General features: G+C 36.7%; 1 protein-coding gene across 1 annotated transcript in view; it reads left to right on the forward strand.

The window, feature by feature from the left end:
- The window catches only part of LOC140146362 (uncharacterized), a 29,601-nt gene extending 5,604 nt beyond the window's left edge, over positions 1-23,997 (forward strand). The window contains exons 2-10 of the mRNA XM_072168184.1: positions 7,913-8,010; positions 15,692-16,084; positions 17,058-17,232; positions 17,478-17,643; positions 18,247-18,409; positions 19,022-19,159; positions 19,906-20,311; positions 20,874-20,949; positions 21,772-23,997. Of these exons, the coding sequence (XP_072024285.1) occupies positions 7,913-7,985 (73 nt within the window). The 3' untranslated portion in view covers positions 7,986-8,010; positions 15,692-16,084; positions 17,058-17,232; ... (4 more) ...; positions 20,874-20,949; positions 21,772-23,997. The remainder of the gene's footprint in view (positions 1-7,912; positions 8,011-15,691; positions 16,085-17,057; positions 17,233-17,477; positions 17,644-18,246; positions 18,410-19,021; positions 19,160-19,905; positions 20,312-20,873; positions 20,950-21,771) is intronic.
- Positions 23,998-24,221: the final 224 nt, after the last annotated feature.

Below are 24,221 nucleotides of genomic sequence, written 5' to 3' on the forward strand. Positions count from 1 at the left end.
AAAGCATTGAAGCATTGACGCTAGTAGCTCACATTCAGTCAGGAAAATATGACAAAATTATAAACATCAAAATTAAAAAGCCTTCTAGCCAAGATAAGAGGAAATACAAACGGACAGCAATGCATTCTTTCTGAATCAGAGATATGATTAGGTCATGAATTGGCCCTAAAGGTTATATACCACTAATAGGCCTGGGCGATACATGGAAATACGACGAGTAACTATTTGTTTGCATGGCATCTGAAAAGACTGCTTTAAAATCGCTGAAAATGACCTTGAAGTAATATAGCCAAAAAAGTACTTTTTAGGGTTTGATGCTTCAAAATGGTATATTTTCTTTCATTATAATTATGACATTTTTGTTGTAATAGTACCAAAATTCATACGCACGGCTACGGTTGTTAGTAAATATTCGCCCCTACCATATTGTAACTTTCAGCTTCGAAAAGCGCACTGCCATTTTGAGGTGTTTACGGTTCAGTGCGTTAAAACAAGAAAAGTCTCAGGTCAACCTATGTTGAGTTTTTGATCATTTGGCATCTAAATCATATAGTTTCACCTGATATTAGTGGCATTTAACTGTGAGAGTTCTGAATATGAGAAACATCCACCCGAAATTAGCCATTTTGCCATTGAAACCTGTGTAATACATAATTAGTGGTATTAAACCTATAGTCAGCAAGAAACAAACAAACCCAATTTCCAAGAAGCAGAAAGAATTTATTATTGATGGGTATGAGCATGGAGAGGTCACTGGGAATCCGGGCTGGGAATAGAGAGACCCTTCTGCTGTTATTGCTAAGCAAATGCGCTTTTTTATGGATGTAAAATAGCAACAAGAGGGCATTTAGCATGTTTAGCAGGCCTACATCTGAGACGAGTATCTGACCCCACAACACACAAGTAGTTTTTTTTCGAGAGATCAATGATGAACTTGCAGATCCTGTAGATACAATGGTATATCAAGAGTGCCTAAAGCAAGCGGTGCAGAAACCAGAACTTTATCATCCCATTACTCCTATTACTTTGGGGACAAATAGATTATTTAGAGTACAAGATGACAAACTTAGCAGTGTCAGCATCAAAACTCTCACAGACATCTGTCAGGCACTGTTCATGATCTCATTAGAAAATCCCACACATGAGCGACTCCGTTTATAATTCTAACAATCTACACAAAGTAAAGACTTGAGCATCACCTTATGATGGGTTGGCAATGGCTTCACCATGTCCACATTTAACTTTCAAAAAAACAAAAAAATGTGATATTGCATTTTAAAAACAATAATTCAAGTGCATTGTCCAGTCCCCCATGTTTTTATAAACATTTTTCTATTGTTTTGTACATGTTCTTTCTTACATTTGAGATTTGTTTTAAGTATCATGCAGTCTTGGAACTAAATTTATAGATAACATTGTATAAAACAAAGAAAAATGTTACTTGGTATGTGAGTTGCTGTTGTTGCTATAAACCCCAGATAAGGTAGAAACAACTGGTAAAAAGGACTTTAATATTATAAATCCACGACATTATCACATTCTCATTATGTTTAAACCATATTTAGATTATTGGTGAGGTATTTCAGATAAAGTCAATCAATGAGTCCAGTAGTGAATATAGGCCTAAATAAGAAGTAGAAATGATTATTATACATGGAAAACCCCTAGCCTACTCCAGAGTAGTGACCAACTGAAATATAATGTGTTTTATTTGGTTTCAATAGTTATAATCGATTTATCCATTGTTTAGGAAGAGTAGAGATTGTAAAAGACAGATAACCACCACCAAGAAATTAATGCCCATGGTAACCATTTTGCTTCCTAACTTTGCACATTTTTCATGCATTAAACCATATGCCTGGGGGAGGGGTCACTGGCAATTTACTAAGTGAAAATTACTTAAATAAATGATAACCAATGGTTATGATGGGTCAATGAACTATTCTGGGTATGTTATTTGCAAATCACAAGCCAATAAAGGATTTTTTATACTGTGAAAGTGCTATGTAATTAGCTCATTTTTATCGAAAATAGCTTAACTTTCTTCAAAGTAAAACTCAAGTTATGGGGTAAAGACCCCAATTTTTTTATTGGTTGGTTGATCATCCCCATTCATAGTCATTCTCATCCAACCCCTGACTTTAATCAGCAAACTTCTTCTTGAGAGTTATTGAATTTCAAAGTTATACCACTTTTACTAATGAAAAAATTGCAAAACAGAGGATTTTGCATTGCATATTACACAATATTCTAGGTGGGTGAGAAAACTGGCAATACTATTTTTGTAACGTCTAATACATAGGTATTTATCAGCAGCAATTTAAATTGTTCCATACTTCTAGCAATTTCATTAGTGCTAGCTAGAAAAATGTGTCTTTTTCGAACTGTAAAATTGAAAAAATTTACTTTCCCTGTGGCAATCTTCAAAGAACTGCTACCATGGCAACAAGGATTTTCGAATTTTGATCAAGTTGCAAAATCATTAGACCCAAATACCTTTCCTATCACATGATTTAGGCAAATTCCATGAACCTTTATTTTTGGCTTTGTCCGCACATTGCTGAATTGATCCAGACCCCCAGTCTTAAGTAAACGAAGATGCAGGTGCAATATTGGGATTCGGAATTGGGATACGGTTCGCATGTTTAAGTATGTGTGAGAAAAAACGTGCACCCAGTACATCAAGGCTTATCTATATTAGAACAATGAATACAACCTTTAAATAATATACTGTTGTAAAGCTAATCAGTTGTACAACATAGGCCTACTCTACTTTTATACCAAATTCCAACTTCTTTTGTTTTTGTTACAAAGTACTGTAATTAATTAGTTAATTAATTAATTACCCCATAGACCAACAGTATTTAGTTCCCAGGACACGGATCGCTCACTATCTTACATTGAAACACTCATTATTTACAAACTATAGACCCAATCACAGCAAAATTATATATTTTCTTGAAAGAAAAGGAGAGAGTACATGTACTTGTTAACATCATTTCCATGCATACAAGGATTTGCACAGGCTTAAGACTTGCCCCTACTTAAATTTAAATGCCATATTTGGAAAGATTGGACAATTGCTATGATAGGGTCTATATGTGATGCGATCAAGCAAAATCAGTCGGAACTCGGAAATATTGATTTTGAGATAGCCAAGCGAAGGTAATACTTTCTTTTGTTTCCTATTGTTTTGGAAACTCTTTAAATGCTCATATCTTTGGAACTAGTTGGTCCATTTCAATGGGGTTTTCTGCAAAATTCAGCTTTAAATTAACTTATCACTATCCTATAAAAAACTGAAAATTCAATACTTCCGAGTTCCGACTGATTTTGCTTGATCGCATCACATATAGTGTTTCAATGCAAAATGATGCGCGATCCTTGAAATTTACTGACGAAACGCAAAGGAACACTCCTTCATGACACACGGCCATGTAGTGCATGACAATTGACATCATTGCAAGCATTCGCGAGGTAATTGGATGCACATACGGGTAAACGACATGCATCAGCGCTTTTGATGCACGATAGTCATTTTTGAAGGCTAAGATGCATATGCGGGTGCAAAAATGCTGTTGAGTGCAGCACTTACACTAACTGCGTAATGCGTATCATTGGCGAGAACTTATGTGATGTACGTGTGCAACTGTGCGTAAGGGCACTCGCGTACCTTTATTACGCTGCGTGTGCACCTGGGGTCCACATAACCAGGTTTTCCTAATGTTTCTGATGTTGATTTTAAAATGTCTATCAGACGCACGCATGGGTAAAATGATGCCCGCGGGGGCTTTTTTGAAGTGCTGCCAATGAGGTAGAATCAAAGAGTACCGACTATACGTCATGTTAAATTGTGTGTTGTTCATGGAGGTAACTTTTAAAATGTACCGTACCTAATTGGATATGCACCCAGCAAACTTCCTATACCGGGTATTCAAAGTGCGTTCATGTTTGCGTTCTGCATGTAACGCCTTGTACCAAAACATGTGCTAAGCACTACGTGCTGAAACCCTCAAATGCCGATAAATACTGAAGGTACATCATCTGCCCTCCATATGCGACAAACCAAGATGGCGGATTTGCCATAGCGTTACGTATGAGTTTGTAATCTTAATGATACGCCAGGCCAAGGCTATGGCAGACATTTTTGAGGTAAAATTTGGATCTGGTAAAACAATGTGCATTATTTGTCTGTCCAATTAACTTAGACACCCAGTTTTTATTACTTATTTGAAAAACTATCCACTTAAAAAGAAAGTCATGAAAGAAAAGTTTTAACATTCGCAACAGGATTTTTGTGTTTCCAAAGCTTTGAGTGAGAGTTTACCAGAAATTCTATTGAAATTGGAAGGTTTTTCTCAACACTTTAAAAATAATCCGGTAGAAGTTGGGTACCATTATTTTGGAAGGTCTCAATATACAGATTTGTAGGTATGGTGATTTTGGATAGTGAATGGATGAATAGTAAATCAATTATACTCCTCACCAAAAACATTTTATAAAAATGAAAAATATAATTCAGTTCATAAAATGCAGACAGTGTTTCTGATTGGCATATTATTCTTAGTGTATTAACTCAGTGATCCCAGCTGTCCCTCAACCAATTACAACAATTAGGCGCGGTATTTGAATCTTCTTCTGTGCATGCTTTTGGCTTGGTCCAATTCTAAGAAAATACAAATTGTATGCCCTATGAATGTTCTGATGTTATTGGTGAGGAGTATAATTCACAATACACTCCAGACGCCGGGCCAGACGCATAGTAACTTGCCCTATCATTTGTTATAATGCACCAACTGTGACATCTTTTGAGTTATAGAGGTTGTGCATGAAATTATTGACTGGCTCCAAACAAAGGATTTGAACCGGTGTCCTTCACCGAAATCATGGCACAGTGCAGTCCATTCAATCAAATATTGTCATCAACCTATTTGATCGTAGTGTATTTTTTTATGCGTGTGAGACGACCTCTCGCGGTAGATTGCAAACATGCTTTTGTTGAATGCATTTGAGTAGACCGCCATTATTGTGAATTAATAAAAGGATTAAAGAAAAAAGGGTGGAATCACTGATCAATATGCATGATTACAATGTTCAAACACCCCTTACTGTAAATAGATTATCCCATCAAAAGTTTCAAGTCATTAGGAATATTCGGCTGGACCCAGATATCTTGCTGTAAATCGGTCAAAATTGAATAAAAGTAGACAAGGAAGAATATTTTTTCATCGCTTTACTAATAATTTCTGTTAGGTCTAACCGTGTTTAGCAACTTTTCTTTCATGACTTTTTTCCAAAGTGAAAACTTTTCGAAATATATCCTAAAAACCGGGTGTCTAAGTTATTTGGACAGACAATAGTGCTTTTTGACGCACAGCAAGCATTTTCAAGGTAACTGCATGCAACAACACTTTTGTCGCGCGCATATATTAGGCTGTGATTTAAGGGTGGAGTCTAGTACAAGGAACTTATACGATGTCCTCATTCACAAACTGATACTATCTGTCCATCGTATAAGACTGTTACCGTACAGCAATGTGGTGAAGGAATATTACACAGTCAAGAATAGGCTCCATCATTTTTTATTATGATCCCTCCCAGTCTCCCGAAACATCAAAACATCAAAAGCGTTGCACTTATACTTACTTAAGATTGTCCTTTTTCACATAACGCAGACAAAGTAGGGCCAACTTGCCTAGAAATTTTCAAATTTTGGCAAGAAATATCTCTGTGTAATCCTATGTAAGTCCCATATCACATCGTTATCGGCGATCGAGGTTTTTTTTTCTGAAGTTTGGTTGGTACCCACCAGCGTCATGCATGTGACGTGACACAGCTAAAATAATCGACCGGGAATTGGGGATCGTTAAAACATCAACAAATTTCAAAACACAGAAAGCAGTAAACTTATGGCGAGCGGTCCGAATTTTGAGCCATACAAGTTTACGTGGTGAACTAGGTGGAGTCACAGGCATAGATATTTCTGTTTGCTCAAATACAGCACTAGTTTCGATTAAAAAATATCCTCTCTGATTACTTTTTATTCCTGGCAAAATAAATAATCAAATTACAATATTTTTGCAATTTGAGGGAAAATGGGCCAAAAACTGTTGCATGTTTTTACAATTTTGCATGTTTTCTTACAATTTCAGTCACAAAATTCAAAACTTGGCACAAGTCTAGCATTCAATGCCCATAACGCATTGTATTGTCTTGTATAATAATTGTATTGTATGTTTTATTGATAATTATTGGTTATAAAAGATAAGACAAATTTTCAATTTTGTTTTAAACTTGTATTGCAATTAATACCATCTGATGCATGACAACGCAATGAAAAGAATTCAAAATCCAATTATCATTATTCGAACAAATTTGTGCCCTCCCCTAATAAGTGCCCCTGCAGAATCGTAACACTGCCCTTTCAATGTACCTGTACCACAATAATTGCATAAATGCCTGCATAAAAGTACCTTCAAATTTCCAGTTTAGGATTCTGATGATTTGAAGTCCCTGGGGGCAGTAATGAGGTCGAGAATGGTATTTATTTTGGTTTCTATTTATTTGATTCATTATTGTCATTTTACTTATTTATTTGTTTTTATGATAAAGTTTTGGTATTTTCCTACTATTTTAATTTCCTTTTTGTTTCACAATTTGTTGATAATCTGGCCATTTCTATTTATTTACTTGCCAATGCAGTTATGCCATTGTCGATGGCTATTGAGTTGATCAACACATTGAATTATACATGTAGTATGTATTATGCCCCTTAAAGGTCCGTAACCCGATCGACAGCATCATCCCCCCGATTTTTTTTCATTGTTGATGAGGTTTTGGTATCACATAATAGATACTATATTTTCTCATTACTATCCTGAAATTTGACGCTCCAAGTCGATGTATGTCCGGAGAAATCATGAAACACATCGGTTTTTACAGGTTACCAGTTAGTTTGTAAATACTAAAAATTACTCCGAATTCTGGGGCAGGGAATTATGAGCGATCATCAGTCTCCTCAACAGCTACTTTGGTTTCGCGTCATACACATTCTGTGAAAAAGCTAACCACACTAACTGCTGAGGAGACTGTGCGCCGTATTTAATTATAAAACTTCCACGCTTCACGTAGTGGGCTGTTTAGCTCAATTGATTAGCTGCGTTTGTACTTACCGAGAGGTACCGGTTCAAAACCCGATACCGGAAGGGTTTTTTTTCTCCATTTTAACCCAAACTTTTTATATTCATTTGAAATGTACATATTGCAAGGGGAAATATATTTTGTTTCCTTTTTTTCTGAAACAGTACGAAAAAACCCCAAATATTTTCCGTTCAATACGGGCCGGGCATTGTACGTCATACGAACGCGAATTGTTGTTGGGTTTGTAAATTTGGCTATTTATTCACATTTACGCTGAAAATGCTCTCGTTTTTTCACAAAGCAGCATAAAGGGGGCGAGCGGGCGATATTTGATATTATTATGTAATTTTAAAGACAATCCATATCCAAAACCAATAGGGTTACCCTCCTGCAGCCAGAAAGTCTCAACCTGATTTGTGTACATCCATATCAAAATGATGCACTTGTCGGCTGCTACAAGTGTCTCATTTCAAAGAGTAAAAAGCTACGAATAAATACCAAAATCAACTCAAGTGGAGGTCACTTCAAATCATCCTAAGTCACATGGTTTACGAATACAAAGAACATTCCTTAACCATGTGACTTGGGGATGATTTGACTGAGTGACCTTCACTTGAGATGAGTCTGGTATTTATTCCTAGCTATTGAAATGAGACACATGTAGCAGACGACAAGTGCATCGTTTTGATATGGATGTACACATTTGTATCCTTTTCCTAAAAAGACACAGTTTTATAATACTTATTTGAGAATTCTTGCTATCATTTCACAGCTTTAGGAGAGACTGCCTACCAGCAGGTCTTGAAGATGGTGATCTGGATGATGAATTTCTCGTTCTTTATTAGCATCCTTACACAATAGACAACCCAGGTGAGTCAAATGACAAATCATGTAAAAAATGTGTAAAGTCTTAACTTGTGTAAACAGACCCTGGAAACAGAACATTGTCACTTTTAAAACTGGACCTTCATCTAATCAAATGCTTGTAACTTTGCTTCTTGAAGTCATATTGGATTCTATGTGGTGTCATAATGTGCAGGATTAGATAGCGCATCTATTACAAAAACAAATTTACCCCAATATTGTTCAGTTTGGAAATTGTGATTATTTTTCCAAGTGTAAGGATACTTTATTGGCGCAGTATACATACCTCAAAACTTTCAGCCCCTCCCCCTTTTTTTGACATGAAAATTATGGGTCAACCCCATAGAAAGCATATAAACTTAATTTTCCAGGAAAATTTGTGGTCATTTGTTCAGCCCCCCCCCCCTTATGAGGGTCAAAATATTTCAGGCCCCCCTTTGCATCAGGCCCTCCCTAACAAGTGTTTGTGAATGGTCCCTTGGAGCCAAGTTGGGTTGGAGCTTTTCTGCTGTCAGTGAATTTGAAAATAGGATCAGAGAAAGATAATTTATTACCCCATTTTACTGGCTAATCGAGGGTAAAATATTTCAAACTCTTTAAGGATACGTCGACCTAATGGCAAAGAATGGTGTAGATATCGATAGATTCTTGGGTTAGGCAAAAGCTCATTTAAGCTGGGTTTCAATGCTGTTTCGGTTAAAATGTGAGCGAGCGAGGTGCAGTGATTAGGGTACAGGCCTCACCTGGTGGCTTCATGTGTATGAGGTATCAGGTGCAATCCCTGACAGCCCGGGGGTTCTTAAAAAAAATTACGAAGATGCGCCACGCAGACTTTTGGATGCTGACTTTCTCTATACCTACTTTTTGCTGTTTTTACCACCCATCAGTATATACCAATTTTTCACAAAAAAGCATCCAAATTTGCCCTAATTGGGCGCTTTTAGGGGCACTGCACCCCGATATACCAAAATTGCTCACACCACTCCACGCCATACATAAATTCTCCCAGTCACATTTCCCCAATATGAAATTTTTTTTGACAGAAGTTTGACTGAGGCGGGGTTCGAACTCACGGCGCACCGCTTTGGATATTCTATGAGCCTAGCGCCTTAGACCGCTCGGCCACTTGTCTTGTTGTTATCCATCTGAAACTTATAATAGGGGTAGGTTAAACAGCCTTTTAAAAAGGGTGATGTTTCAAATTTCTTAGGGAACCAGCTTATTTGATGCGGCATGATCTCCTGAGCAATTTGACACCTTTTTCATCCAAATCGGCCAAAAAATGAGAAGGTGCCGGCCAAAACAAGTATTTGGACGGGGGTCTGTTGGTGGTCTTAAAATCAATATTTTCATCAATAATCATTATTTTATGCCTAATTCTGTTAAAGTTGGTGTTGGTTTGCAGGTAATTGATGTCTAGAATTCCATTTTTGAAAGTTGCATAAAAATTGGAGTTGTCGTTTTCTTAAAATGGCTGTTTTACGTCCAAATAAGGATATGAGGGCGCTTTGCATAAAACATGCACACGTTCTTTTCACCTGAATTTTTGATGATGTCAGTATGAAGATAATCACATGTGGCACATCCTCAAGAAATTTGGGCATTATATTTCTTTTCGTTTGACCGTGGCACCATTTTTCGTATTCTCAGGAAGCCTTCCATTGAAACATACACATTTTAAAGTGCGTTGACCCTGTACAGTTGAATGGCAGCGTTCTATGAAATATTCAAATGGCTGCCAAAATCAAACCGCACAATGTAAATCGCTCAAATTTCTTGAGCAGGTACTTCCTATGATTATCTTCATCGATACACCATTGAAATTTCCGTTTTAAAGATCGTTTGCAAGTTATGTGCGAAGCGCCCTCATATCCTTATTTGGACGTAAAATGGCCATTTTAAGAAAACTACAACTCCAATTTTTATGCAACTTTCAAAAATGGAATTCTAAACATCAATTACATACAAATCAATACCAACTTTCACAGAATCAGGCATATAATAATGATTGTTGATGAAAATATTGATTTTCAGACCCCCCCCTGTCCACATACTTGTTTTGCCCGGCACCTTCTCATTTTTTGGCCGATTTGGATGAAAAAGGTGTCAAAATGCTCAGGAGATCATACTGCACCAAATAAGCTGGTTCCCTAAGAAATTTGAAGCATCATCATTCTATAACCTACCACTACTTATAACATATAATCGCAACTTCAATATAGGCCTACAACGTGAAGGCAGAAAATGTACCAAATTTTGGAATTTTATTTGCCTAAAAACATTAATGTGTATTATAATAGAGCTACCATTATTTATATTGTTGAATTCTTAAGCGCATACGTACAGACAATTAATATGAGGGTACTATGATACACATAAATCGATTTTGATTTCGGCCACATGCTCTGCAGTACATCGCGTCGGTTGCGAGGTATGGCCAGTCAGTCTACCATTTTTCTTGTATACACGTTCGATATTTTTATCAACTATTTAAAAAATTTTAAAGACCCCATTTTTTTCAGGAAATAAAAGATTAGATTATTATAAAAAGGAAACAGTAATCTTTGGTGGGGTCTAATGTAATTTTTACATAGAATTTTCAACGTTTTTTCTATCCTCATTCTTGCTCAATTAAAAAAATATTTTGGCCTATGGTCGCATGTCACAAATAGGTCACCCAAAAATGGAGGGGCCGTAACATGAAAACGCTTTCTTCGCACTTCAAGCTTGGTTTATTCTAAAAGTATAATACCTATTGTAGAAAGTTTGGTGTCATTTTGTAGATAATTATGTTCTTTATCAAATACAAAAAACCCCAAGTCAATTGGACGACTACTTAGAGAGTTATACTTCAATATGGTCATTTTCACGGTAAAGGGTGTAACTTTGGATTTTTAACATTTTGATCCGTAGTTTTCTAATAAAGCCACAGAATTCCATGATTTTTGGCCACATAAGTCATCTAGTTAGCAGCTACCTTGGGTAGCATAATCATCTTCGGGAGTTACTGCGTTCAGTTTTAGCAGGCTTAAATGTACCTAATATTGCCATTTTGAAAAACTGTAAAAACAGTAACATTTTTGTAAAACCCTGTGTTTTCTTCAGTTAGTTCATGGATAATTTTTCTTATCCTGAAAATACGGTCATATGTTCAGTAAACACTGCCACAGTAGATTTAATTGTGAACAGCCCTGTATTTTTGAGAACCGGACTTCGATATTTGTCGTTTCGAGGCTTCATTTTCCGTTAACAATTGTTAACAAACTTTGTGGGTATAGCTTTGGTTCATAATTCTTGGTTATTTCTTCACTTCTTCTTGATTCATAACAGTTGATATCTTAACTTGAAATGGGTAACAAAAATTAGTTGATTTGCAAGCTTTTAAAATTTTTATAAAATCTTGACTTCAAAGAGCCGATTTTCCGTTAACTTTTTTGAAGCCTCCGAAACAAACTGTTCAGCAAGCTTGGGCAAATATAAAAAATAAAAGAGCTCATCCAATCTATTTATCAAAATGTAGCAAAGTAGATCCTCAAGTCACTTGTTTTTAAATCATGGAGATATATATCACCGTTTGAAAATGGGACCCAATACAAACTTTCCGTTAACAATTGAAGCCTCCGAAACAAATGAAGCCTCCGAAACAACAGTAAACTTAATTATCATCTATGCATATCTAAATTGGTATGTTCCATATTGATATCTGCATTGTAATTGTTGCATGATATGTGCAGAATGTCATAAATTTAAAAAAAAATTGATATTATGGTTAATGCTTGAAAAATATACTGATATCCAAGAAAGCCCGTTTCGAGGCTTCACATGCAAATAACACCATACTTAACAAATGGGTGAAAAAATTATCATGTTATAAATCTGCAATATCTGCCGCATAGAATCATTGATTCAATACACACAAGAAAATAACAGCTTAGATGATCCCAACAGTGTTGTTTTAAAAAAAACTACTTCTGCCATGTTTAACCATTGTAAACATGAAGCCTCGAAACAAAAAAAATGACTTGCTGTGATAATTTAATTTTTGTCACAACTGAAATTCAATACTTAGAAGCAAAGCATGAAAATTGGTAATTGTGATATTTTTTACCTATTTTTTCATGTCAACTTGTAGTAGTTAGCCAAATATTTTACTTTTATGATCACCTGTGTTGTTAACTGAAGCCTCCGAAACACAAATCGCTTGAATTGCCAATTCTAAAAAATAACTCCAATTTCTGTGAAACTTGGCTGGGAGGTTCCTTTCATCAAGTAGTATTTGTACATGAAGTTAGACATTTAAATTATTTTAGGAACCCAATTAAAACTTAAAAAATATGTTTAAGGTTGGGAAATTTCCATTGCAAATGACCCTTGATGTTAAAATTTTTCAAAATTACAATTACAAACATAGCAAAACATGGTATAAAATTTAACTTATATCTGTTGACTTACTTTGGAATGGGATTTCACATGTATTCCAGCTTTCATGTCATAATTTTCTGAGCTTATGTAAAATACATTTTTTCTTAGATTTTAACCAAAATGTTATGGAAATGTCAAATTTTTTTATCAGAAATCAAAAGGTTTAAGCCTTGAAACACTATTTTACTGGAATTTAAGTTGCTTCTATGCATGATTACAGTAAACAGAAACATATTTAAGTGGTTTGAAATTTTGACCCTAAAAATCAAAAGTTACACCCTTTACCGTGAAAATGACCATATGTAACATGTGTCAATGGAGGGGCCGGGGCGGGTGAGCCGGGGCGGGTGAGCCCCATAGGATTGTACACAAAATTGTGAAAATATGGCAAACTTCAAACCTTTGTATCTTAAAAAGTACAACTAGCATGGACCACAAATTGCACATATATAATCCTGGACTGTAGATCTACCTCATAGTAGAAAAAAAAAAAAAAAAGATGTAACTAATTAATTGCTTAATTAAATGCTAATTAAGACAGTTTTCCCTATATGTTACTGTACAAAGTGTACACGTAATGCTCCGACATTTCTAAATGGCCTATCTCTTGCCTGAGACACCATGCTTATTCAAAAGTATACATATTTTTAAGGAAATTTGATGAGGAATTCAATTATGCTATTAGTTTTAGTGCCAGACATGGAGGAAAAAAGTTTTAATTGATAATGTCATACAAATTCTAAAATTATTTTACAATTTTGACCACCCTGTATGTTTAACTAAGAGATACCAAAGTTTTTCTTCCTAATTTGTTTGAAGGGCCCATGCAATGTCTTTCTGAATCCATATTTATTTTGAGCTACATAACTTTCAGAAAAAGAAAATATGGGGTTTACCATGACAAGAAAGATGCTAATTTTGTTGATCTTCCACCCTGTATATTTCTTACCCACCCTGTATTATGATGTTATACTTGGTTGATTTGGCATCCTTGTAATATAAGCTTTCCAGAAATATATACTTATAATGGTCTAAAATGTATTCATTAAAAATTGTGTTGAAGTGAATCAAAATTGGTGATATTTTTATCATTTAACATTATGTTACACAAAAGATGACCAATTCATGACATGTGACCCTATATAAAATTGAAATAAAATTCTCTGCCTCTTAAACGACATCAAATGTGCCACAATTTGGTATCACGAATCGTTATATATGATGTGCAGTAAATATTCATATATTCTTTTATACATAGGATGCTTCAATTTTGACACAAAAAATATTTCATTGAAAACCCTCTCACTCGGCTATGGTAACCACGCTTCCCTAGAATGTGCAATAAATTATATCAGCATTAAAAGTTTTCTTATTTTAGCAGCATTCTAGAAACTCTTGCCGTTTGACGAATAGAGGAGTAAAAATTGCTGAAAGGGTACCCCAAAACAGTGGCACATCCCCGTATACCTTCAACCAGGGAGAACCCCCTCCAGGCCTGACAGTGGCAACTTTCTTGGATACATTGATAAAAAAAAGTCTGAATTTTGTTAGGAACATTTTGTAGATTGAATTCAGACATCTGCTCTCCTCCAAATGCACCGTGAGATCCAGTTAAGCCATCGGTCATGTGTAAGGGTTTTGTTTTATGTAATTACACCATATAAAACCTATTTGTATTCATATGTGTATGTGCATTGTAGGGGTGTGTTTGTAACCACATACCAACTGTGGAGCCTGCTCTCAACCGTGGAGCTCCACAGTTGGAGATAACCTCAAAACAGGGTCTTTGAGCCATGGGGGGGTATACCACCTACCATTTTCTGATTTGATGTCCTCCACAGTATGGCTTTGCTTTCAGATTTGTGTGAAACACACCAAAGCTGAACTATGGCTGCGGGATTTGTAGTATACCATTGTCACCGGGGGTTATAACCTCTTGGGATATGTGAAAAGGACCCAAAATAGGAATATTGACCTCCTAAGTCTTATAAGGAGTGTCAACCCCGGTGGGGAAATTATTTTAATTATATAATCTGTATTTGTTCTCTTGATTTGACACCACTCAGGGGGTCATACTTTCTTGGCAGTTCAAGATATGAAAAGGACCCACAATTATGAATACTGACCCAGGTCTTTTGAGGAGTGTCACCCCCGACTGGGAAATTAATTTTAATTATATTCTTTACTTTTTTGTCTTTCATTTGACACCACTCAGGAGTTCACACCTTTTTGGCATATCAAGATATAAAAAGGACCCAAAATAGAAATATTGACACGGGTCTTATGAGGAGTGTGACACCCGGTGGGGAAATTATTTTTATTATATTCTTTACTGTGTTCTCTTTCATTTGACACCACTCGGGGGTATATACCTTCTTGGCATTTTGATATGTGAAAAGGACCCATATGAATATTGACCCAGTTATGAGTGCCACCCCCGGGTGGAAAAATATTGGTATTATATTCTTTATTTTTTCTCTTTCATTTGACACCACTCACGGGGTCATACCTTAGTGGCATTTTGAGATATGCCCATTTTAGACCAAAAGGTTGGTCAGTGAGTGAGTGAGTGAGTGAGTAAGTAAGTAAGAAACACTCATATAGGCTGATACCATTTCATGGTTCAGCAAAAATCTCCCCAGTTGGAATACACTCACAGTTTCTCAAACACCAATACATGCAAGAGCTTCATTGTGGGGGTACCCTCAAAGGGTTTGTGTATGTTGTATGTTTATTGGTACAACATGACCTTGTAGTGGTATAAATAGGTATGAACATACATTGTGGGGGTATGAAACTGTGTGTTGATACTCCTATAGTGGCTGATGGTGACATGTACAGTGTGTCACTCTGGTGGTATTTAAGACCTACCCCTACCCCCTCTAGAGGCCATAAAATGCCATTTGCAGATGTCTTCATTCGAAATGCGCCCACAATGTACACTCATACTTAATAGTACCCCCACAATGTACCTCCAGCACACTCACACAGTCACCCCCACCCACACACCCCACTTGGTAGCATTTACAAGAGGTGGTATGTGTGTACAGAGACTCACTGTGTCATACTGTGCAGTATGGGCATTGTGTAGCTTGAGTGAGTTTGGAACAGAATAGGGTGTTAACCACTTGACTGATCAAATCGTTCAGGTAGTGTGTGTGCTGTTTGGACATCCATAATCTTAGTACAGACATGGCATACAATGATGGCTCAGGTTCTACTAAGTTCACTAAAACTTTATGATTTTGATTTTTTTTTCTTACAGCTATGACAAACACAGTATTACCAGCCCATATATAATAGAACATGCAAATAAAAATGTGATTTTGTACAGCATCATATATGATTTGAAAAATGCAAGAATATAACCATATTCTATTCGGAATGAAAACCTTGAACGTCTGATGGTGTACCCCAGAGGACAGAGTAACCAGCATCCATATTGACACTTTGTGCGGTCATTTCAAAACCAGTTTCTGCTTGCAAAGTCAAGTGCATTTTGTTAGTTTGTTTATACACCATGTGAAAAGTGCGAAAAACAAAATGTCCTTTTGCTCATGTGTTTTGCGTGGATAACCTTGTGCAGATCTACGCAAAGAGTCAATTTGGATGGTCTACCAACATGTGTCGTAGATGATGACTCACTCAAGATGAACAGGTAAGTAACTTGAGTTTAGTGAGATTACATATTTTGAGAAACTTTACACTATGAATGTGTAGATAGCTCTAAAATTACACATGAGTAGATTTTATAAATTACATGATCCGTGCTGCACAGTTGCACAATATTTCCTGCCTTGGTGGTTTATGTTATCTGACTGTAGACAGCGTGGAATGCATGACTTTTTGTGTTTTCCTATACATATAGGGTGCATCAAACGCCCCCTATGTCAACCAATTGTTTTCTTATTTGGTCAAAGTGTGCCACTTGCCAAAATATTAATCTACACCAAATTTAAATTAAATCGGATGTTGTCTTCTGGGTCCACGGGAGCTCAAAGTTTGGACGGATCTTTGTAGCAAATACACAATTTGTCACAATTACACATGAGGCAGCTTTTTATATTTCCCTTATTTGCACATAAAAATCATGGCTCCCATATGCATTTTGTATCTAATTACACTTAAAGAGTGGAAATGGAATGTTTTATGGCTTCACATCATCTTTTAGTGATTGACAAGTGTTGTACAATAACTATTCCTTAAATTTAATAGCTGCCATATACCAACATTTTAATACATTTGAAACAATTCTATGTCATTTGGGAGGATATGCCTGTACCTCTCCCACCTCTTATGATAAAGGTCAGGTGTAATTTTAGGAAAGAAATTTGGCTCATCTTTTTGGACCCTGTTTGCCCACTAGCTCTCCATTACTCCTTGGAATGACCAAGCGTGCTATATGTAAATGTATAGTTAAGTCAAAAACCTCAATTCCGTGACCACTCTCTGGCTAGTAAGGTTTGACGATTGATTCGACTTCTATGGACCATTTATGAACAAAATAGCCCCCATGTCCCTCGCAAAAATCCCGGCATTTTTCGCTTGTATTTACATGTGGGAACAATCGGTTCACCTGATACATTTTTCAAATCTTTATTAAAAATTGTTGTATTACATGAATTTTACAGCTACATGAAAGTCTACCTGCAATGAGAGAAAGGTGTCATCTTTCAACACAAAGTCAGCTCGATCTCTATAACAAAGCCAATCTACTTGCAGGTCTCAGAGCAGATGATAAACTGCATCACAGACTCGATCCTCATTCTCCACAAATTTGAAGCTTAACTACAAGTGGACAACAAGGTTAGTTAAATATTACACATGATGACATCAACAAATAGATCTCCCCTCAAAACAAAGTGCTGCTTTTTTACAAGTGAAAGAGAACAAAACTAAAATACTGTGTGACTTGTTATAGTCCTTTATTTGATATAATAGCATTTTGCATCTAAATAAGATCAGTTTTGCAGTGGTGCAATCTTCAATTTCTCATTATCGCACATGGCAACTCTTTATTAAAATAATATTGTATTGTGTGTATTTCACAGCAACAAAAAGCTCTACCTGCAAGAGAGGGTATCATCTTTCACTACATGCCGTACAAGAAAGCCAATCTACATGTACCAGCAGGTCTCAGAAAGCTAACGTGTGATGAACTGGATCACAAACTCCTCATCCTCCTCAAAAATGAAAGTTTCTACAAGTGAACAAAAGGTTAGTTAGATAGTACACATAATGACGTCAACATTATTTGATAGATCTCCCCCGAAACAAGTGTTATTAATGAGAGAGAAATAACAGAACTACATGACTTTTCCTGACGTGAAATAGTCCTTAATTTGATATAATAGCACTTGCATCTCTCAGTTTTGCACTGGTGCAATCTGCAATTTCTCATTATTTACATTATGATGATCTTCCCTCAAAACAAAACAAAGTGCTGCTTTATTATGAGTGAAAGATAACAAAACTACAAGACTATTTGTTGTGACATGTAATTATAGTCCTTTATTTGATATAGCATTTGGCATCTATCAGTTTTGCAGTGGTGCCCATCTGCAATTTCTCATTAGGCTATCCCATGCAGTTGGAATCCATACACCCCCTATGGAAGACATTAAACAGGACCTTAATCTCCCAAACAGGGAGTGTAGATTTCAAATGGAGTCACCCATTCAGGTAAACCCATTTGAAATTTTGAATAGCCCATTATTTACATTATCAGTGATTTATGGTAATAAGCTGTAATATTTGGTTGATCTGGCGCATTGCAACTCTTTATTAAAATAATATTGTTTTATTGGGTGTATTTCACAGCAACAGAAAACTCTACTTGCAAGAGAGGGAATCATTTTTCACACAACAAACCAAACAAGAAAGCCGATCTACTAGCAGGTCTCGGATCGCCAACAGGTGATAAACTGGATCACAAACTCCTCATTTTCCACAAAAATGAAGCCTTCTACAAGTGGACAACAAGGTTAGTTAAATAGTATACATTACGACATCGACATTATTATTTTGCTTACATTATGGTGATATTTGGTGAATTGGAACTCTTTATTAAAATCAAGTTTTATTGCTTGTATTTCAGAAGGTATATCATCTTTCACCACAGCCAATCTTGCATCTACCAGCAGGTCTCGGAAAGCTAACGGGTGAAGCTCCTCATTCTCCACAGAAATGAAGTTTCTACAATTGGACAACAAGGTTAGTTAAATAGTACACATGACATCAACATTATTAGTTAGATTTCCTCCGTAAACAAAGTGCTATTAATGAATGAGAGATTACGGATACAAGACCATTGCTGTGGTGCAATCTGCAATCTAGCTATCATTATTTACATTATAGTAATATTTGGTTGATCTGGCGCATAACTCCTTATTAAAAGTGCTGCATATTTACGAGTGAGAAGATAACAACACAAGAAGACAATGTGTGACCTGTAATAATCCTTTATTTGATATAATAGCATTTGACGTAGATTAGTTTTGCGCATGTGCAATCTGCAATTTCTCTTCCATTATGGTAATTTTTGGTGCATTGCAACTCTGTGTTAAAATCATGTTTTATTGCTTGTATTTCACAGCAACAGCAACTCTACCTGCCTGCAAGAGAGGTGCATATTTCAACACAGCCAATCTACATCTACCAGCAGGTCTCAGAAAGCGAACGGGTGAAACTCCTCATTCTCTACAAAAATGAAGCTTTCTAAGTGGACAACAAGGTAAGTTATCCCTTGTTAAATAGTATACATAATCAACATTATTAGATAGATCTCCCCAGAAAACAAAGTGCTAGTAATGAGTGAGCGATAACAGAAATACAAGACTATTTCTGATGTGAAATAATCCTTTATTTTATTGTAATAGCATTTTGCATCTGGTCAGTTTTACAGTGGTGCAATCTTTCTGCAATCCCTCATCATTTACATATGGTAATAGTTGATTGATCTGGCACATTATATAAACTCCTTATTAAAAGTGCTGCATTTTTACGAGTTAAATAGTCCTTTGTTTTATGTTAATTTATAGCATTGTGCCTCTGTGTCAATCTTAAAGTGATGCAATCTGCAGTCCCGGTCTGCAATATCTCATTCATGATATCTAGCAGCTCCTATCCAAATAATGTTAGCTTAATTAATACCACTAGTTTGGTTATAATCAAGTTTGGTCTTAAAATGGTCTTTTCAATATGACTGTTACGCAAAGCAATTTAGGGGGCACTGAATTGTTGGATTTGCCCCAGCCACCCCCCCCTCCCATGGCACCAAGAGCACATACCCTCCCTTGTCCCTAGCTATGCCACGTTATAGTATGTTGTTGTTCAACTACTCAGTTCACATTTCCTTAATTATATTGGAATGACTGATTGACTAACCAATTGACCTTATCCCACACAGCTTATTGCTTTATTGTACCATGGTAACACAAATGTTTCAGAATATGTCTGTATCTGTTTGCATTTTCACAGCTACAGAAAGCTTGCTTGCTATGCTGCAGGAGCTAGATCCTGAAGTCGAAGATGACTGACTGCTAAGGGACTGTTCACAAACAGTTGTAAGGGGGGGGGGGGTTGCTGAGCAGCAAAAAGAAAAATCCAAACATTTTTTTCAGGGTCCCCCTTTCAGATCTAAAATTGTTTTCAGGACCCAGTTTTTTGGCCATGAAAAGTGTACGTCAACCCCATAGAATATAGTGTATACTCGTGTTCTACAAGCAAAATTGAGGGGAATTGTTTTAAAAGCCCCCTTTAGTGGGATACACATTTTCAAGGCCCCTTTTTTTTGCATCAGCCCCCCCCCCCCCCTTTACAATTGTTTGTGAACGGTCCTTAAGTTGTGCTAACATTATGTCATCACCTTCCTACATGAGACAAGGTGAGTAATAAGATTTTACACAGGAATGGTGGAGGCCCTAAATCATGACATGAGGCCCTCTTGAACTCAAAATATACTGACATTTAATACTTCTATATGACTTACATAAATGACCGTGTGTCCTGTTCCAATACAAATTGACTTCATTGTAATTGATTGTGCAATAATTGTGAGTCCTGGGGGAGGGTAAAATTGGGAAACGGTGGGGCAAAAATGTTTTGGCAAGCCAAAGGGGGCATGCAATTTTTGGCACACATCCATGTGGCACTATTTAAATACTCCAAAAAGGCTTTTGAAAACAGTACTGAAATACTAAAATATGCCATTTTTTTTTCAGCTCGATTTGCTCGTATTTTGTATACCATTTAACATGTGCAAAGAAATTGGCATCCACAAAGGATGGGGGAAGATTTTTGAGTATGCCGAGAGGGGGCAAGCAATTTTTGGCAGGCCTAAAGAAAATTTTACCCCTCCCCAGGTTCTTAATTATTGCCGAATCGCAAAATATAGCAACATAAGAGTTTCAGAATATCTAATATCAAATCGGTATTTTAATTTCAAGCTCAACTGCCTGCCAGGATGTCTTGGAGCTACGTTGACCGGGATCATTACATCATCCCTTTCCTCTATGAAACAAGGTGCGTAAGATTTTCCCCGGAAGACAGTCTCCAGAGATTAAATGCTTGTAATCTATTTTAAACACATTTACACAAAATGTCAAACTACCAGACATCAAATGTTGAATTCACAAACCCTCAACTTCTTTATCTTGTTTTAAATACAAACCAATTAGAAGGCCACCTTCAAGTTCAATAGTATACAGATGTCCATGGAGAACCCCATCCCATCTCGGTGACTTAGCCAGGATTTTTTCAGGGTGGGGACAAAGCAACTTTATGAGAAAAGAGCCTAAAAAGCTCAGTATCAGGGTGTCCAGTATGCTAGGGGAGCAATATTTGCAACAGTGGGAATGCGAGACGTTTCATCCCGAAACCTATTCGCCCCAAAAAGGTTCGCCCAACACACATTACATACCACGACCAGTTCGCCCCAATTCACTCACTGCGTAACGTTGCCCTATTGCATGCATGCGACCAATGGCTATGCCAACCAACTTTCGATCAATCATAACAGTGCCGTCACGGTGGAAGCCGTAGCTCAGGCATGGAGGGGGGGGGGGACTTTCCCCTCAATGGCCCTTAATTCTTCTTCCAATTCTCAACTGTACATTGGCTTGTTTGGTAGTGACGTCAATGGCTTTTTTCGTGATTGCATCAAGATGCATGCGTACAACCAACTGCCCTTGTACATGTAAGCGTGTATGTATGCTATGCGCAATTAACTCTCACGCACGATTCGACATCATGCCAGTGAAATTATAATAATTTCTTTCTTCTTGATTTTTCTCTTTCAACAATTAAAAGAATAACACTTGATTTCGTTTGTCTTGTTTGTTTTAGGTTGTGTGACATGCAGTCTGCTTGTAAACTGGAATTCAAGTCATAGGAGTCATCACAACTTCCTGTTATCCGTGCTACCTTCAGAAATTAAACAAGATAGATTTGATCGCAATGAGCTACCAGAAACAATCAAGCATGCAATGCAAAGCTTTTGAGACATGAGATGGACTCCTAACAGCTGTTTTATACTAGGAAGCCATCAAGAACTCTCTCATCAACAAAGCGTCGATAGCTCAAAGTACATTTTGTCTTTGTTACCAAACCCGTCCATGAGCCTTACATCAAGAGATTTTTGAGCAAGAAAACACGGCCTGCCTCGGACTGTTAATATCGCGGAAGACGACAAGGAAATGAACCCATCCAGTTGAAGTTCCCTTTTATATTCCTCAGAAAAATACTGAAAGATCTCTCGCATGAGTCTATGTGTTTTCATCTTAGTGCAGTCAGTGTCATCAATGTTTGACGCGCATGTGACGCATGCGTTAAAATAGGTCGCATTTGGTCCTTTGTATATGAGTAAAATGCACGTGATTGAGATCTGTAACCACCTGAGAACACACCTGTGTCACTGACTGCATAAGAATAAAAATACTATGATTATAGGATACTGTAATATGACTGTCTGCATGTAGTAAATAGATAGAGATCTGTGTAAGCCTTGAAGGAGTCTTACTTTCAGGGGAATGAAACTAAAAAAATTGTATTCCATAAAGAATACCAAAAGATAATTTCGCATGACTTTTAGGGATGCTGTACAAATCACATGAATATTTGCCTGTGAAGATTTGACTGTTATATACTATATAGTGCTGGTTGTGTATCTTCATATATACACTGAAAGAAATTCGCGTGAATATTTGCCTGTGAAGATTTGACTGTTATACTATAGTGCTGGTTATCGGTTTATATGTATCGCCATATACACTGGAAGAAATTCACATGAAATTTGCCCGAGAAGGAAAATTGACTTACTATAGTGCTAGTTTTGTATGGCCTTGTAGGCCTATATTTGGAGATTCTCTAGGAAATGAACCAGGAACCTGAGAATGAACCTTATTTGTGTTATTTCAGATGGCACTATAGAGATTTATTGTGATATAGAATACATGAGTGTTGTATGCATCATATTGATGTTTCGCTCATGAGCATGTAATGTATTTTGTTTAATGTGCTCTTATATTTTTATATTTAATATTTCAACAGTTGGAGGCTGTAAGGGCACAAACCACAAGATCAATGTAGCCCTATAAACATAACTTGTTATATTACAAAGCTGATCCGCTGATTATGTTTGCTCCACCACCTTGCTTGCTCTGTTCCAGGGGAGGCAAATAAGATGTGATATCAGTCGGTGTTTGGGTTTAATAGTAGGCCTATTTTGTGGGCATAGTACAAAATCATCACAAGTGTAGTAGAATTTAATAGCTGGCATTTACAACGTACTTTTGATCAATAGCACATGAAGACCCCAACTACATGTAAAGGTGATATATTGGGTTAGCTTATAGAGGCCATCAGGAAAGATGTACAATGAGGGGGGCTGTGCTCAAAAACTAGGAGTTTTACATAAGGCAGCTATTACATTCTTCAGCACTTAAGATGGTCTTGCACTCTGCCCATGATTTGACAAACATAATCTAGTTTTAACTTCCTCCATAACAAAATCAACTTTGATACCAGAGCTTCATTGATCTTTAAGTCCGTTCCCTAGATAAAACATTGAATGTAATATGTTCCCTGAATATGATATTAGGTTTTATGGGAACAAACTTTGATACCAGAGCTTCATTGATCTTTAGGCCCGTTCCCTAGATAAAACATTGAATTTATTATGTTCCCTGAATATGATATTGGGAACAAACTTTGATATGCCTAACATTTCCTCTGAAGTGAGAGGGATGCTGAGTTATTATTGAACTCGCAATTATGACGACAATGAGCTGATACTTACACACCCATCCCGGTCAAATGGAACTGGTTTGATTTTATGTGCACTATCATAAAAAGTCTGCCCAGAAGTACCCCCACCAGCCTGCCAAAGACCCAAGGCTTATGAAAAAGACAGTTTAGGTGGGTAGTGCGTAATGGGGCTGGCGAATGGTACATCTTGACAGACTATGCTGTGCACAATGTTATGCTGTATGAAGATTTCAGATGCTTAAAGCAATATAAATCAACTTTTTCAATTAGAGATGTAGGCAAATATAACTTGTCAAATATATATTTGATAGTCTTTACCATCATAGTGCTCTGCCGTAGTGCGCCTGCGCCAAGCCGTGCGCTGACTGTTGGACTCGCCGATTTAGTTTTGGGTTGGACCCCAAAATGTGAAGTATATCACGGCAAAACATGGTGTTATGTTGATGAAAAATGTATTTCCTACCTTAAATAGTATTTTAGTAATAGAATTTATGCATGAGTGATATAAAACAAATATTAACTGTCTTAAA

The sequence above is a fragment of the Amphiura filiformis genome, chromosome 2, assembly GCF_039555335.1.
Source record: "Amphiura filiformis chromosome 2, Afil_fr2py, whole genome shotgun sequence".
NCBI classification, from domain to species: domain Eukaryota; kingdom Metazoa; phylum Echinodermata; class Ophiuroidea; order Amphilepidida; family Amphiuridae; genus Amphiura; species Amphiura filiformis.